Source organism: Salmo salar, chromosome 24 (assembly GCF_965601325.2).
Source record: "Salmo salar chromosome 24, fSalSal1, whole genome shotgun sequence".
NCBI classification, from domain to species: Eukaryota; Metazoa; Chordata; class Actinopteri; order Salmoniformes; family Salmonidae; genus Salmo; species Salmo salar.
In genome coordinates, this window is record NC_138314.1 from 10,322,836 (window position 1) to 10,338,223 (window position 15,388).

The window sequence follows — 15,388 nt, forward strand, 5'->3', positions numbered from 1 at the left end:
TTAATGTAATTCATGCTAAATGTGTTTTTGAGTTGGCACCCAATTGACTCCCATTCATTCCTTGAAGGAGCTCCTTGTCCCAAAATAGCCTAGAATGCACTGCGCGGCCCATTGACGACACATGGGCAACGTACACAATTCAAGTACCCCTGACCGCAGTGTGCAATTCGGGTCTACGCATGACTGCAGTGTGCAATTACGGGCAAGGCTCCATGTGGGCGGAGTCAACCGCCCACATGTCCATCTGAGATTTGACAGTCACACACTGAATGCAAAGACACGTTTGCGCAAGACGCACGTTGAAAACAAACGTATTTCATGTTGGAAGATCGTAAGAAATATATGAAGTGGTACCAGCAGCTGTGTTGTAACACTTATTTGCCTCATGCTATATTTGAGACAGGCCACTGATATTGTTGCAATGAACAACAGACTTGTTATGCATGTCATGTACTGGTAAAAATTGTGTTGATAAATGTTATCACTTTAATTATATCATTGAGCATATATACACCCAGTTACTACCTAGCCTGATTTATAATGCATTTTACTTTCCTCGTGAGAATGTGGACAGACAACACCATATAGACATACTGATTTTTATTTAACCAGGTAGGCAAGTTGAGAACAAGTTCCCATTTACAATTGCGACCTGGCCAAGATAAAGCAAGCAGTTTGGCACATACTCCATGTGTAACTCTGTGTTGTTGTAAAACAAACATACAGTCAATAATATAGTAGAAAAATAAGTCTATATACAAAGTGAGCAAATGAGGTGATATAAGGGAGGTAAAGGCAAAAAAGGCCATGGTGGCGAAGTAAATACAATATAGAAAGAAAAACACTGGAATGGTAGATTTGATGTGGAAGAAAATGCAAAGTAGAAATAATGGGGTGCAAAGGAGCAAAATAAATAAAATACAGTAGGGGAAGAGGTAGTTGTTTGGGCTAAATTATAGATGGGCTATGTACAAGTGCAGTATTCTGTGAGCTGCTCTGACAGCTGGTGCTTAAAGCTAGTGAGGGAGATAAGTGTTTCCAGTTTTAGAGATTTTTGTAGTTCGTTCCAGTCATTGGCAGCAGAGAACTGGAAGGAGAGGCGGCCGAAGGAGGAATTGGCTTTGGGGGTGACCAGAGAGATATACCTGCTGGAGCGCGTGCTACAGGTGGGTGCTGCTATGGTGACCAGCGAGCTGAGACAAGGGGGAACTTTACCTAGCAGGGTCTTGTAGATGACCTGGAGCCAGTGGGTTTGGCGACGAGTACGAAGCGAGGGCCAGCCAACGAGAGCGTACAGGTCGCAGTGGTGGGTAGTATATGGGGCTCTGGTGACAAAACGGATGGCACCGTGATAGACTGCATCCAGCTTGTTGAGTAGGGTATTGGAGGCTATTTCGTAAATGACATCGCCAAAAATCGAGGATCGGTAGGATGGTCAGTTTTACGAGGGTATGTTTGGCAGCGTGAGTGAAGGATGCTTTGTTGCGAAATAGGAAGCCAAATATAGATTTGACTTTCGATTGGAGCTGTTTGATGTGAGTCTGGAAGGAGAGATTAGTCTAACCAGACACCTAGGCATTTGTAGTTGTCCACATATTCTAAGTCAGAACCGTCCAGAGTAGTGATGCTGGGCGGGCAGGTGCAGGCAGCGATCGGTTGAAGAGTATGCATTTAGTTTTACTTGTATTTAAGAGCAGTTGGAGACCACGGAAGGAGAGTTGTATGGCATTGAAGCTCGTCTGGAGGATAGTTAACAGTGTCCAAAGAAGGGCCAGAAGTATACAGAATGGTGTCATCTGCCAGAGGCCCGGACAACAGGCCTTCCGATTTGACACACTGAACTCTACCAGAGAAGTAGTTGGTGAACCAGGCGAGGCAATCATTTGAGAAACCAAGGTTGTTGACTCTGCTGATGATGAGGTGATTAACAGAGTCGAAAGCCTTGGCCAGGTCAATGAATACAGCTGCACAGTATTGTTTGTTATCGATGGTGGTTAAGATATCGTTTAGGACCTTGAGCGTGGCTGAGGTGCACTCATAACCAGCTCTGAAACCAGATTGCATAGCGGAGAAGGTGCGGTGGGATTCGAAATGGTCGGTAATCCGTTTGTTGACTTGGCTTTCGAAGACGTTAGAAAGGCAGGGTATGATAGATATAGGTCTGTAGCAGTTTGGGTCAAGAGTGTCCCTCCTTTGAAGAGGGGGATGACCGCAGCTGCTTTCCGATCTTTGGGAATCTCAGACGACACGAAAGAGAGGTTGAACAGGCTAGTAATAGGGGTTGCAACAATTTCGGCAGATAATTTTAGAAAAAGAGAGAGTGTCCAGATTGTCTAGCCCGGCTGATTTGTAGGGGTCCAGATTTTGCCGCTCTTTCAGAACATCAACTGACTGGATTTGGGAGAAGGAGAAATGGGGAAGGCTTGGGCGAGTTGCTGTGGGGGGGGGGGTGCAGTGCTGTTGACCGAGGTAGGGGTAGCTAGGTGGAAAGCATGGCCAGCTGTAGAAAAATGCTTATTGAAATTCTCAATTATAGTGGATTTATCAGAGGTGACAGAGTTTCCCTATCCTCAGTGCAGTGGGCAGCTGGGAGGAGGTGCTCTTATTCTCCAAGGACTTTACAGTGTCCCAGAACTTTGAGTTTGTGTAGCAGGAAGCAAATATCTGCTTTAAAAAGCTAGCCTTGGCTATTGGTTTCCAACTTCCCTGAAAAGTTGCATATCACGGGGCATGTTCGATTCTAATGCAGAACGCCACAGGATGTTTGTGTTGGTTAAGGGCAGTCAGGTCTGGAGAGAACCAAGGGCTATATCTGTTCTGGTTCTAAATCTAAGTTTATTTAAGATGGTGAGGAAGGCATTTTTTTTAAATAACCAGGCATCCTCTACTGAAGGGATGAGGTCAATATCCTTCCAGGATACCCGGGCCAGGTCGATTAGAAAGGCCTGCTCGCTGAAGTGTTTCAGGGAGCATTTGACAGTGATGAGTGGAGGTCGTTTGACCGCTGACCCATTATGGATGCAGGCAACGAGGCAGTGATCGCTGAGATCTTGGTTGAAAACAGCAGAGGTGTATTTAGAGGGCAAGTTGGTTAGGATGATATCTATTGAGGGTGCCCATGTTTACGGCTTTGGGGTGGTACCTGGTAGATTCATTGATAGTTTGTGTGAGATTGAGGGCATCAGGCTTAGATTGTAGGATGGCTGGGGTGTTAAGCATGTCCCAGTTTAGGTCACCTAGCAGCACGAGCTCTGAAGACAGATGGGGGGGGGGGGGCAATCATTTCACATATGGTGTCCAGAGCACAGCTGGGGGCAGAGGGTGGTCTATAGCAGGTGGCAACGGTGATAGAATTGTTTTTAGAGAGATTTTTAAAAGAAGTTGTTCAAATTGTTTGGGTACAGACCTGAATGGTAGGACAGAACTCTGCAAGCTATCTCTGCAGTAGATTGCAACACCGCCCCCCTTTGGCCGTTCTATCTTGTCTGAAAATGTTGTAGTTGGGATGGAGATTTCAGAGTTTTTGGTGGTCTTCCTAAGCCAGGATTCAGACATGGCTAGGACATCCGGGTTGGCAGAGTGTGCTAAAGCAGTGAATAAAACATTTTTTACATTTACATTTTAGTCATTTAGCAGACGCTCTTATCCAGAGCGACTTACAGTAGTGAATGCATACATTTCATACAATTTCATAAAACATTTTTTTTTCTGTGCTGGCCCCCCGTGGGAATCGAACCCACAACCCTGGTGTTGCAAACACCATGCTCTACCAACTGAGCTACAGGGAAGGCTTCTAAACAAACTTAGGGAGGAGGCTTCTAAATGTTAACATGCATGAAACCAAGGCTATTACGGTTACAGAAGTCATCAAACGAGAGCGCCTGGGGAATAGGAGTGGAGCTAGGCACTGCAGGGCCTGGATTCACCTCTACGTCGCCAGAGGAACAGAGAGGAGTAGGATAAGGGTATGGCTAAAAGCTATGAGAATTGGTCGTCTAGGACATCCGGAACAGAGTAAAAGGAGCAGGTTTCTGGGGGCGATAAAATAGCTTCAAGGTATAATGTACAGACAAAGGTATGGTAGGATGTGAATACAGTGGAGGTAAACCTAGGCATTGAGTGATGAGAGAGATATTGTCTCTAGAAACATCATTGAAAGCAGGTGATGTCATCGCATGTGTGGGTGGTGGAACTGAGAGGTTGGATAAGGTATAATGAGCAGGGCTAGAGGCTCGACAGTGAAATAAGCCAATAAACACTAACCAGAACAGCAATGGACAAGGCATATTGCCATTAAGGAGAGGCATGCTTAGCCAAGTGATCAAAAGGGTCCAGTGAGTAGTGAGGTCGGTTGCGGTCACGGCAATTCAGACAGCTAGCCGGGCCATGGGTAGCAAGTTGGCCCGGCTAGCTAGCTGCAACATCCAGGTGTAAATGTCCAGAGCTTGCGGTAGAAATCCAGAGATATGGAGAGAAAAATAGATCCGGTATGCTCTGGTCTGAGTCGCGTTGTACAAAACTGCCGATAGCTTTTCGAGCTAAGGGATAGCTGATGACCACCAACCGTGGTTAGCTGAATTCTAACGTTAGCTAGTGAACTGGCTAACTTCTGTTGTGGATTTCAGATGAGGTAAATACTTTAAAAAAATGTTTAAAAAAATTAATTGGTGAGGCAAGTTGCAGGAGTGTTTTGAAGTAGATTTTTTTTTTATATATAAAAATATATATACACACACACACACACACACGACGAGGACAAAGGATATCTGACTGCTTTGCCATCTTGGATTGGAAGGTGCTTTGTACATTAAGTTTTACCAGCTCCAGTAAAAGAGATCAGAGACTCGGGTGACTTCTACATCATCTTTACTAAACAACATATCACAGCATACAAAAACAAGGTTTGACCACTCCTCAAAAATGGCTTTACTCCTGCTCCTCAAAAGAGGCAAAGACAGTAATTTTCTTGTTGACTACCTCCACATAGAACATCAATGGTTCCTTGAGGATATTTTCCTCTTCATCCTGGCCATCATACAACTGTAGTTCTTTAAGGGTTGTAATGCAGTCTTCCCCATCCATCCCAATTACACTAGGGAGGGAAACAGTGCCTTTAAATGTTTGGAGTTCACACCACCTTGCTGCCTCTAGGGTGTCCCTTAGAAGAACATCTGCCTCCTTGAAGAAGGAAGAATAAATATTAAGAGTAGTGCCTCATTGGGTGAGCAAGTCAAATTACAGCCCACTTTCACAATACCACCATGCAAACAAGAGACACTATTACTAAAGGGGTTTTCAGTGATAACTACTCAAGTCATCACAACTATAATATCTTGCCATGCATCAAGCCTATGGGCATTACACACAGACTACGTACCCAGTTCACAGCTCCCAGTGCATTTAGTTTTCAGTATCGTCTAGAAAGAAAACAGATGGTGGTCATTAAGTAATGTAAGGGAACCTCTAGGGATGTGTGTACAAGAATGTACCTTACTTTAGCTAATAGCCAATACAGCCTGACCTGCGGCGGATGCTGATGTGACTTCTTGGGGGGGGGGGGGGGGGGACGTCTTCTACATCACCCTGAAATATATTGGAGGGCGGCTTACGTCTTTAAACATTGGTTTAAGACTACCACTCTTCATATGACCACTACCTGTAGCGTGTTTTCACTGCCTTTTTCGATCTTTCAACCTCAGTGAGTGAATGACATACATTCAATATGAACATATATTCAGGTCAGTCTGGCTATAGCGAAGCATTTCATTTTAAGGATGCAAATGAAACATTTATATAATGTTACAGCATAGGAAGGTTCTGCAGGAGAACTAAGCACCACCATAGGGAAATATGCAGCAAATTAGGCTTTGAGGAAAAAAAGAAAAAAAAAAATTCACAATCAGATGGGGATCCCAAAAAACATATCCATTAGTGATGAGAATTTCATAATTTATACATACCTCAGTGAAATCACTGTGCTTCCATTGCAATGTACAGAGCATACTGTAAGTTAAGAGTAGGTTGTTAAGTTTGATAGTTATGATAACAAATAATACACCCCCCCAAGAAGTCACAGCATGTCACACCAGCATCCAGCTCTGCAGGAGTTTGATGTATGAATTGTGTAAAAACAGTCCCAAAGTGTCAAGAACAATAAACAAGAAAACATATGAGCAATAACAAGTGTGCTTTGCATGCTGCAAGCACAGAAATAACACATATTCATTAATTGTTATAACAGAAAATTGGACTAACAAAACTGAATAGCCAGCATCTTACCATCAAAAGAAACACCCCACAGTTGTTTGAGAAACCTTGCTTTGGTAGGCCCTGCAGTGTGAACGTACAATTTTCAATAAAAGGAATGACAAGCAAATGGTACAGTTCAGTGGAACAATTCAAAGGAATATCTAACCTGATCCTCCTCCACACCAAAAGTCATCCAAGGTCCAGGGAACAAGATCCAAGCAATGTTTCTGTGAACACAGTGTATGTGAAAGTAAAGACAAAGTACAATTCAGCAGCTTTTTAATACTCCAGCATGCATAACAGGTTTGAACACAGTTGGAACTGAATTAGCCCAAGTATTTTTCACAGAATGTATTGGTGTTGTTGGACCAGAAAATGTATTTGACTGCGAACACACCATTTCTCACATCAATACACTCACATGCCTAAAAAAAATATTTCCTTGGACACAGTTTCAAAGCAATGTATATGCTTTCTTCATAAATGTGTTTTGAAGTTTATTTTTTAACTTCAGTTTGCAGTGTGGACAAGTTGAAATTACTTTTCTTAACTTGCCATATATGTTGGGACCAGGTGATTTCATTATTGTATATACACTATGTGTAGGCTGTGTAGACTCACTGTGTGTAAGGGAATGGCATCAACGATACACATTTAGAGCCAGCCAAAACACAACGCATACACTGAAGAAACACAGAAAAATCAACGATCTAATCGATTACATAACTGTACATGTAAACCTAGACTTATTGCTCAAGTAGACAAATTTGTCCAAATAAGATTCCCTCATTGTGAGCAATTAGCTTGCTCACGTGCAAATGGGTGCTAATTAACGCTATGCTAACATCGGTGCGGTAGTTGGTCATATAAAGACATACCACTGCACTGGTATAACATTAATATTACAAAGTACATTATGCATAATGACAGTCTCACTTACTTCCATGATTTCTATTTTTATCCATGTAGGTTACGTTCGATTAAGATTCGTTGACGTTTACCTCAACTTGGGTGACCTTGGGAAGGGTTCGGTTTAAACGCGTTTGACTCCGCCTACATTTTGACCTACTCGACGTTTGACTCCGCCCACATTGAGCGTGGCCCGGAACTGCACAGGGGCTTCTCACACAATGGGCGTTAATACGATTCCAATGGAGTTTCCCATCTCCTCAAAAGTATCTATGATACCACCAGGAAGCAAGCTGTTTAGCTAAGAGTGTGTAACGTTAGCGTCTTTCACGTGCATCAGGAGGAGTTGGATTTGGAAATAACCATGTCACCTTTGCTACATTGAAGAATCCTTTGATTGCCGGTGGGTATTTTTAGGACACCACTCAGCACTGTCAACGTTATCCAATGTTACCGCTAGAAAGCTACTTAATCGTGATGCTATCTAACAAGCCACATCGTCAATAACGTCATAAGCTAGGTAGTATATACATTAGTCATGGCAGAATATGTGCCGGTGAGTCTGTGACTTTATTAGATGCAAAACAGGTAGGCAGGTAGCTATCAAACGTTAGCTAGTTAACAAAGTTATATAATCAGAGGGCATATCAGATAGCTAGATCAACATCACACTAGCTAGGTAGCTAACGTGTTCACTAGTTACACCAGACTCTGCCGGCAAGCTAGCTAACTGTTACTATACTGAACAAAAATTATAAACGCAACATGGAAAGTGTTGGTCCCATGTTTCATGAGTTGTAATAAAAGATCCAAGAAATGTTCCATATGCACAAAAAGCGTATTTCTCAGAATTGTTGTGCACAAATTTGTTTACGTCCCAGTTAGTGATAATTTCTCCTTTGCCAAGATAATCCATCCACATGACAGGTGTGGCATTTCAAGAAGATGATTAAACAGCATGATCGTTACACAAGTGCACCTTGTGTTGGGAACAATAAAAGGCCACTAAAATGTGCAATTTTGTCACAACACAATGCCACAGATGTCTCAAGCTTTGAGGGAGTGTGCAATTGGCATGCTGACTGCAGGAATTGCCACCAGAGCTGTTTCCAGATAATTGAATGTTCATTTTTCTACCATACGCCTCCTCCAGCGTTGTTTTAGAGAATTTGTCAGTACTTCTAACTGGACTCACAACTGCAGACCATGCCAGCCCAGAACCTCCACATCTAGTTTCTTCACCTGCGGGATTGTCTGAGACCAGCCACCCGGACAGTTGATGAAATGGAGGAGTATTTCTGTCTGAAATAAAGCTCTTTTCTGGGGGAAAAGAAAATTGGATTGGCTGGGCCTGGCTCCCCAGTGGGTGGGCCTATACTTAACTGACTTGCCTAGTTAAATAAAGGTTCAATAAAAAAATAAAACCCTCCCAGGCCCAGCCATGGCTGTGCCTCTGTCCAGTCATGAGAAATCCATAGATTAGGGCCTAATGAATTCATTTTAATTGACTGATTTCCTTATATGAACTGTAACTCAGTAAAATAGTTGAAATTGTTGCGTTTCTATTTTTGTTCAGTATACCTTGTATCAGCTGATGCCCAAGGAAAAGTGTTACACTGTTAACACTGACAATATTTGAAAAATATACTGTTATGTAAGTTACCCTATTGCTTAGTTGAAAAATCTGAATAGTCAAGAATCGGTTTTCACTAGCCCTTGATCATGACACTGTTACATTATATTACATTTAAGAGTTAATGGACGAAGGCGTCTTCTGTATGTTTGTACAGGGCCCGGTGAGTCCCAAAAAAAGACAATCGGAAAATAGAAAGTGTAGTATTGTGCACATGCTAGGCAGGGATGGTAGGGGGACTCACAACTCATAAACGCATATTTTGTCTATGTAGAGTAAGATGATGGCAAAGATCTTCAACTAGTAGGCATAAACCACCTGAGTACTGATATTCATTAGATTTAGTACTATCATTAGTACTGATATTCATTACATTTTTCTTGAAGGTTGGGTGATTTTGATTAATATTAGTATTTCCTGTACAGAGCCTTGGTGTGTAGTGGTAACTCCCTGTGGCACATGCCACATACAACTTTCCACCTGAGAACAGGGATCGATCACTGCTTCAACCCTTCCTGCTGTTTCTAGCATTTGCCTATCTCCCTATCTAATTTCATTACTGTCTGAGTAGTGTCAAACCACCCAAACAATGTTTACATACTTTAAATTTCATCCCCCAAAAATGTCTAAGTAACAAAGTTGTTTAATTTTGAGTGTTCATTTAATGTTCAAAGCATCCTGAATACACCTGACCTGTGGTTTGAATTTTTTTATTTTCGACCCTGGTCATAGGCCCTGCAGGTCATTAGGCCCTAAGCAGGTAATTAGCGTCAATATGGTCATATTCATGCAATGTAGGTCAAGTAACTGAAAGTACAAACATTTAGTATGCATGGAAAGGTTACACCCTGATAGTCATAATAAAGCAACGCATTTGCTTCTCCATCCACATTATCTTGTATACATGCTATGTTTAGCTAGCTCAGCGTTCATAGGAATAGGAAAATACGTTTGAATTTTCTTCACCTGTCTGTGTCTTATTTCAAAAAGACAAACTCCATAACGTGAAAGCCCTGATTACTACTGTTGTTTTAACATTTAACATTTACATTTAGCAGATGTCAGGCGTGAAAATCCGTTCAGCCATTTTGGCACAGTGACTCACTACCCAAACCAGTTTCAAGTGGCAAAGAGACTTTGTGATCTCCTACTGCTATCTAGTGGACGAACTGGGAATCAGACAGGGGATATATTTACAATCAATGGATAGGTAGACTTCAGCTTTCTCTTCATATGTATATCATTCCTGTAAGACGAAAAAGGTATGGCACGTTGCACAAGCCCTGCACTTTTAAAATGGCTGTGTTCCAATGGGAATTTGGAGCAAGCCTTTTGGAACAGTAATTTGTGACATATTTTATCTCAAACCTAGACTTTCAAATCACTTATTCCCCAATATGGGAGAATTGGGGGAACCCCCACTAAAACTGTTAAGCGCTGTGCTACTGCTAAATGCATATAGGGGAAACACTGGTAGTTCAATTTCGCATGTGGTTTCTTTCTTGCAGATGATCGTAACACAAAACCACATGAGAAGAAACTGAGAAAGCTACTGTCTGCCCTTGAGGAATCCTCTTAGTAGAAAAATCGAGTCGTATACTGGAAATATGCAAGCTTACCTACCTGGCCATGCATCTTCCTGATGGGGGGGTAATGCTACTTCTGTGTAGCAAAATACAGTACTACTTTAAAATTCTGGAATCATAGCTTAGACCTACTTGTGTTGATCAGATCATCACTCAATATAACATTTAAATCTACATCAGTAGTCTAGAAACTCTTCCACCATTTTTGGTTCAGTCAAATACACTATATTTCACACAATTCTGACAGGGTTAGTTAGATCAGCTTCCAGTCAAGATGTTTTCAGCTTTGAAGAAGTTAGTTGGTTCCGAACCAGGCCAGCCGAGGGACAAGAGCATCCCTGCTGGCATGCAGTCCATGAACCAGAGTTTACAGAGACGCTTTGCCAAAGGAGTACAATACAACAGTAAGTGATGCATATTTTGTTATGCTCATAGCAATACATATTCTAGAATATAGGCTACTGTACATATATTTAGAGGTAGGCTAGTCTTACTTTGTTTTGTTATTTCTTCCAAGTGAAAATAGTTATCCGCGGAGACCGAAATACTGGCAAGAGCACTCTATGGCATCGACTGCAAGGAAAGAAATTCACGGATGACTACGTACCCACTCAAGAGATCCAGGCAACCAGCATCCATTGGAACTACAAAAGTAAGAGAATTGGGCTCTTTACTTACACACATTTATCTATGTTTTAGTCCTATGTTTTTTTTATTCAACCCAGGCTTAACCTACAGTATCTAATTATGCCGACGTGTTGTCATTGTATATTTCTGACATGTACTTTTCCTACTTCTGCAACTGTAATTCACTTCAGTTGAACATGGCACATATAAAGGTAAATAATATCTAGGTAAGCCCACTAGGTTTGAGAAATAGTCTTGCGTAGTTAGCTAGATCAATAGCTTTGCCTACAAGTGTTTTGTGTCAATAGTGGGATGGTGAAAACACATATCTTGTGTACATCCAGACCACAATAGACCTATTCTCACAAACAGTTTCTATTTTTATGCATTTAATCCTATACGATAAGCAAAATCCAGATAGATAACTTTTTTTTTAAACTGGGCACTTGTGAAAAAGCACGGTTGTTTGCTGTTTCCATTTTCTGTTTCCATCAGGCCTGTCGTGACATTTTTTATCCGACTTGTACTTTACTGGCATAAAAAGGTTGGATGGAAGCCTTATTCTAAAATTGATTAAATTGTTTTCCCCCCTCTTCAATCTACCGTAATTTCCGGACTATTAAGCGCACCTGAATATAAGCCGCACCCACTGAATTAAAAAATATATATTATTTTGAACATAAATAAGCCGCACATGTCTATAAGCCGCAGGTGCCTACCGGTACATTGAAACAAATGAACTTTACACAGGTTTTAACGAAACACGGCTTGTAGCAAAAATAAATAGGCTTTAACGAAACACGGCTTGTAACAAAAAATAAAAAATTTGCAGTAAGCTTTAGTTGTCTTTTTGCACTGAGTCAATTCCTCACGCTGCTGTTTCCGTCTTATCATCGACTCATTAAGACCAAGCTCCCGTGCAGCAGCTCTATTTCCTTTTCCAACAGCCAGATCAATCGCCTTCAACTTGAAAGCTGCATCATATGCATTTCTCCGTGTCTTTGCCATAATGAGGGTGACAAAATGACTACCGTAATCAGAATGATGGGAAGTTTGAGAGCGCTCGATTTAATCTAAACAGTAAACAAAAAAGTTGTTTGACCTTAACCCGTTCGGCAATTTCATTGGTCTAATGAAAGCTTCATGCTGCCAAAAAACTGAGCACGTCACAGAATGTGTTTTTTTGGAGAAAAAAAAATTGAAAGGGGGAAAAATCCATATATTAGCCGCGTCATTGTTTAAGCCGCGAGGTTCAAAGCCTGGGAAAAAAGTTGCGGCTTATAGTCCGGAATTTACGGTACACACAATAATAATGACAGAGCATAAACAGGTTTTTAGAAATTGTAGCAAATGTAAAAGTATTCAGACCCTTTACTCAGTACTTTGTTGAAGCACCTTTGGCAGTGATTACAGCCTCGAGTCTTCTTGAGTATCACGCTACAAGTTTTGCACACCTGTATTTGGAGACTTTATCCCATTCTTCTCTGCAGATCCTCTCAAGCTCTGTCAGGTTGGATGGGGAGCGTTGCTGCACAGCTATTTTCAGGTCTTTCCAGAGATGTTCGATCGTTTTCATGTCCAGGCTCTGGCTGGGCCACTCAAGGACATTCAGAGACTTGTCCCGAAGCCACTCCTGCATTGTCTTGGCTGTGTGCGTAGGGATGTTGTCCTGTTGGAAGGTGAACCTTCTCCCCAGTCTGAGGTCCTGAGCGCTCTGGAGCAGACTTTCATCAAGGATCTCTCTGTACTTTGTTCCGTTCGTCTTTCCCTCGATACTGACTTGTCTCCCAGTTCCTGCCGCTGAAAAACATCCCCACAGCATGATGCTGCCACCACCATGCTTCACCGTAGGGATGGTGCCAGGTTTCCTCCAGACGTGATGCTTGGCATTCAGGCCAAATAGTTCAATCTTGGTTTCATCAGACCAGAGAATCTTGTTTCTCATGTTCTGAGAGTCCTTTAGGTGCCTTTTGGCAAACTCTAAGCGGGCTGTCATGTGCCTTTTACTGAGGAGTGACTTCCGTCTGGCCACTCTACCATAAAAGCCTGATTGGTGGAGTGCTGCAGAGATGGCTGTCCTTCTGGAAGGTTCTCCCATCTCCACAGAGAAACTCTGCAGCTCTGTCAGAGAGACCATCGCGTTCACCTCCCTCTCCCTGACCAAGGCCCTTCTCCCCCGATTGCTCACGTTTCCGTGCGGCCAGCTCTAGGAAGAGTCTTGGTGGTTCCAAACTTCTATTGAAGAATGATGGAGGCCACTGTTCTTGGGGACCTTCAATGCTGCAGACATTTTTTGGTACCCTTCCCCAGATCTGTGCCTCGACACAATCCTGTCTCTTAGCTCAACGGACAATTCCTTCAACCTCATGGCTTGGTTTTTGCTCTGACATGCACTGTCAACTGTGGGACCTTATATAGACAGGTGTGTGCCTTTCCAAATCATGTCCAATCAATTGAATTGACCACAGGTGGACTCCAATCAAGTTGTAGAAACATCTCAAGGATGATCAATGGAAGCAGGATGCACCTGAGCTCAATTTCGAGTCTCAAAGCAAAGGGTCTGAATACTTTGTAAATAAGGTAACAAAAATAATAATAACAAAAATTTCTGTTTTTTATTTGTAATAAATTTGCAAACATTTCTAAAATCCTGTTTTCATTTTGTCATTATGGGGTATTGTGTGTAGATTGATGAAATAAAATTAATAATTTAATACATTTTAGAATAAGGCTGTAACGTAACAAAATGTGGAAAAAGGGAAGGGGTCTGACATCTTTCCAAATGTATCCTACGTGTTCATAAACCATGTTTCCATCCAACCTTTTTATGCGAGTAAAGTACATGTCGGATTAAAAAGGTCACTAAAGGCTGATGGAAACAGCAAATGGAGACAGCAAACAGAACATTTGTCAGTACATTTTCCAAATGTCGACAAAACAAATTACACAAGACAAGGTGGGATCTTTTTGTTTGTAAAATGTATTATGAGAGAAACGGTGGTGGATTTAACCTTTATTCGCAAATATTGATATACAGTTGAAGTTGGAAGTTTACATACACCTTAACCAAATGCATTTCAACGTAGTTTTTCACAATTCCTGACATTTAATCCTAGTAAAAATTCCCTGTCTTAGGTCAGTTAGGATCACCACTTTATTTTAAGAATGTGAAATGTCAGAATAATAGTAGAGAGAATGATTTCAAATCAAAGTTTATTTGTCACGTGCGCCGAATCAACAGGTGTAGACCTTACAGTGAAATGCTTACTTACAGGCTCTAACCAATGGTGTGAAAAAAAGGTATGTGTGTGTGTGTAGGTAAATAAAGAAATAAAACAACAGTAAAAAGACATTTGAAAAAAGAGTAGTAAGGCTATATACAGACACGTGTTAGTCAGGCTTATTGAGGTAGTATGTACATGTAGGTATCGTTAAAGTGACTTTGCATATATGATGAACAGAGAGTAGCAGTAGCGTAAAAAGAGGGGTTGGCGGGTGGTGGGACACAATGCAGATAGCCCGGTTAGCCAATGTGCGGGAGCACTGGTTGGTCAGGCCAATTTAGGTGGTATGTACATGAATGTATAGTTAAAGTGACTATGCATATAAGATAAACAGAGAGTAGCAGCAGCGTAAAAAAGAGGGGTTGGGGGGCACACAATGCAAATAGTCCGGGTAGCCATTTGATGACCTGTTCAGGAGTCTTATGGCTTGGGGGTAAAAACGGTTGAGAAGCCTTTTTGTCCTAGACACTTCGGTACCACTTGCCATGCGGTAGTAGAGAGAACAGTCTATGACTGGGGTGGCTGGGGTCTTCGACAATTTTTAGGGACTTCCTCTGACACCGCCTGGTGTAGAGGTCCTGGATGGCAGGCAGCTTTTCCCCAGTGATGTACTGGGCCGTACGCACTACCCTCTGAAGTGCCTTGCGGTCGGAGGCCGAGCAATTGCCGTACCAGGCAGTGGTGCAACCAGTCAGGATGCTCTCGATGTTGCAGCTGTAGAACCTTTTGAGGATTTCAGGACCCATACCAAATCTTTTTCGTTTCCTGAGGGGGAATAGGTTTTGTCGTGCCCTCTTCACGAGTGTCTTGGTGTATTTGGACCATTCTAGTTTGTCATTGATGTGGACACCAAGGAATTTGAAGCTCTCAACCTGCTCCACTACAGCCCCGTCGATGAGAATGGGGACGTGCTCGGTCCTCATTTTCCTGTAGTCCACAATCATCTCCTTAGTCTTGGTTACGTTGAGGGATAGGTTGTTATTCTGGCACCACCCGGCCAGGTCTCTGACCTCCTCCCTATAGGCTGTCTCTTCGTTGTCGGTGATCAGGCCTACCACTGTTGTGTTGTCAGCAAACGTAATGATGGTGTTGGAGTCGTG

At 42.2% G+C, this 15,388-nt stretch overlaps 1 protein-coding gene and 1 long non-coding RNA gene across 7 annotated transcripts in view; one reads left to right on the top strand and one right to left on the bottom strand.

Annotated features, from left to right (window-relative positions):
- Nucleotides 1–4,849: 4,849 nt before the first annotated feature.
- Nucleotides 4,850–7,338, bottom strand: LOC145863937 (uncharacterized). 5 transcript variants are annotated; one of them, XR_014382496.1, is made up of 6 exons: nt 7,190–7,300; nt 6,871–6,932; nt 6,416–6,476; nt 6,280–6,330; nt 5,378–5,417; nt 4,850–5,178 (listed from the first exon to the last, which is right to left on the bottom strand). It is a non-coding gene; the product is annotated as an uncharacterized LOC145863937 (long non-coding RNA). The 5 variants fall into 5 exon arrangements; XR_014382499.1 differs by lacking the exons at nt 4,850–5,178; nt 5,378–5,417 and adding exons at nt 5,529–5,583; nt 5,961–6,003 and having other exon boundaries at nt 7,190–7,303; XR_014382498.1 differs by lacking the exon at nt 6,871–6,932 and having other exon boundaries at nt 7,190–7,338.
- A 1-nt stretch (nt 7,339) lies between these two features.
- LOC106585139 (rab-like protein 6) overlaps nt 7,340–15,388 on the top strand; it is a 28,931-nt gene continuing 20,882 nt past the window's right edge. For both annotated transcript variants that reach the window (XM_014171007.3, XM_014171009.3), the window contains exons 1-3: nt 7,340–7,561; nt 10,300–10,781; nt 10,895–11,029. In XM_014171007.3, coding sequence (XP_014026482.1) covers nt 10,652–10,781; nt 10,895–11,029 — 265 coding nt within the window. In that variant the 5' untranslated portion in view covers nt 7,340–7,561; nt 10,300–10,651. The remainder of the gene's footprint in view (nt 7,562–10,299; nt 10,782–10,894; nt 11,030–15,388) is intronic.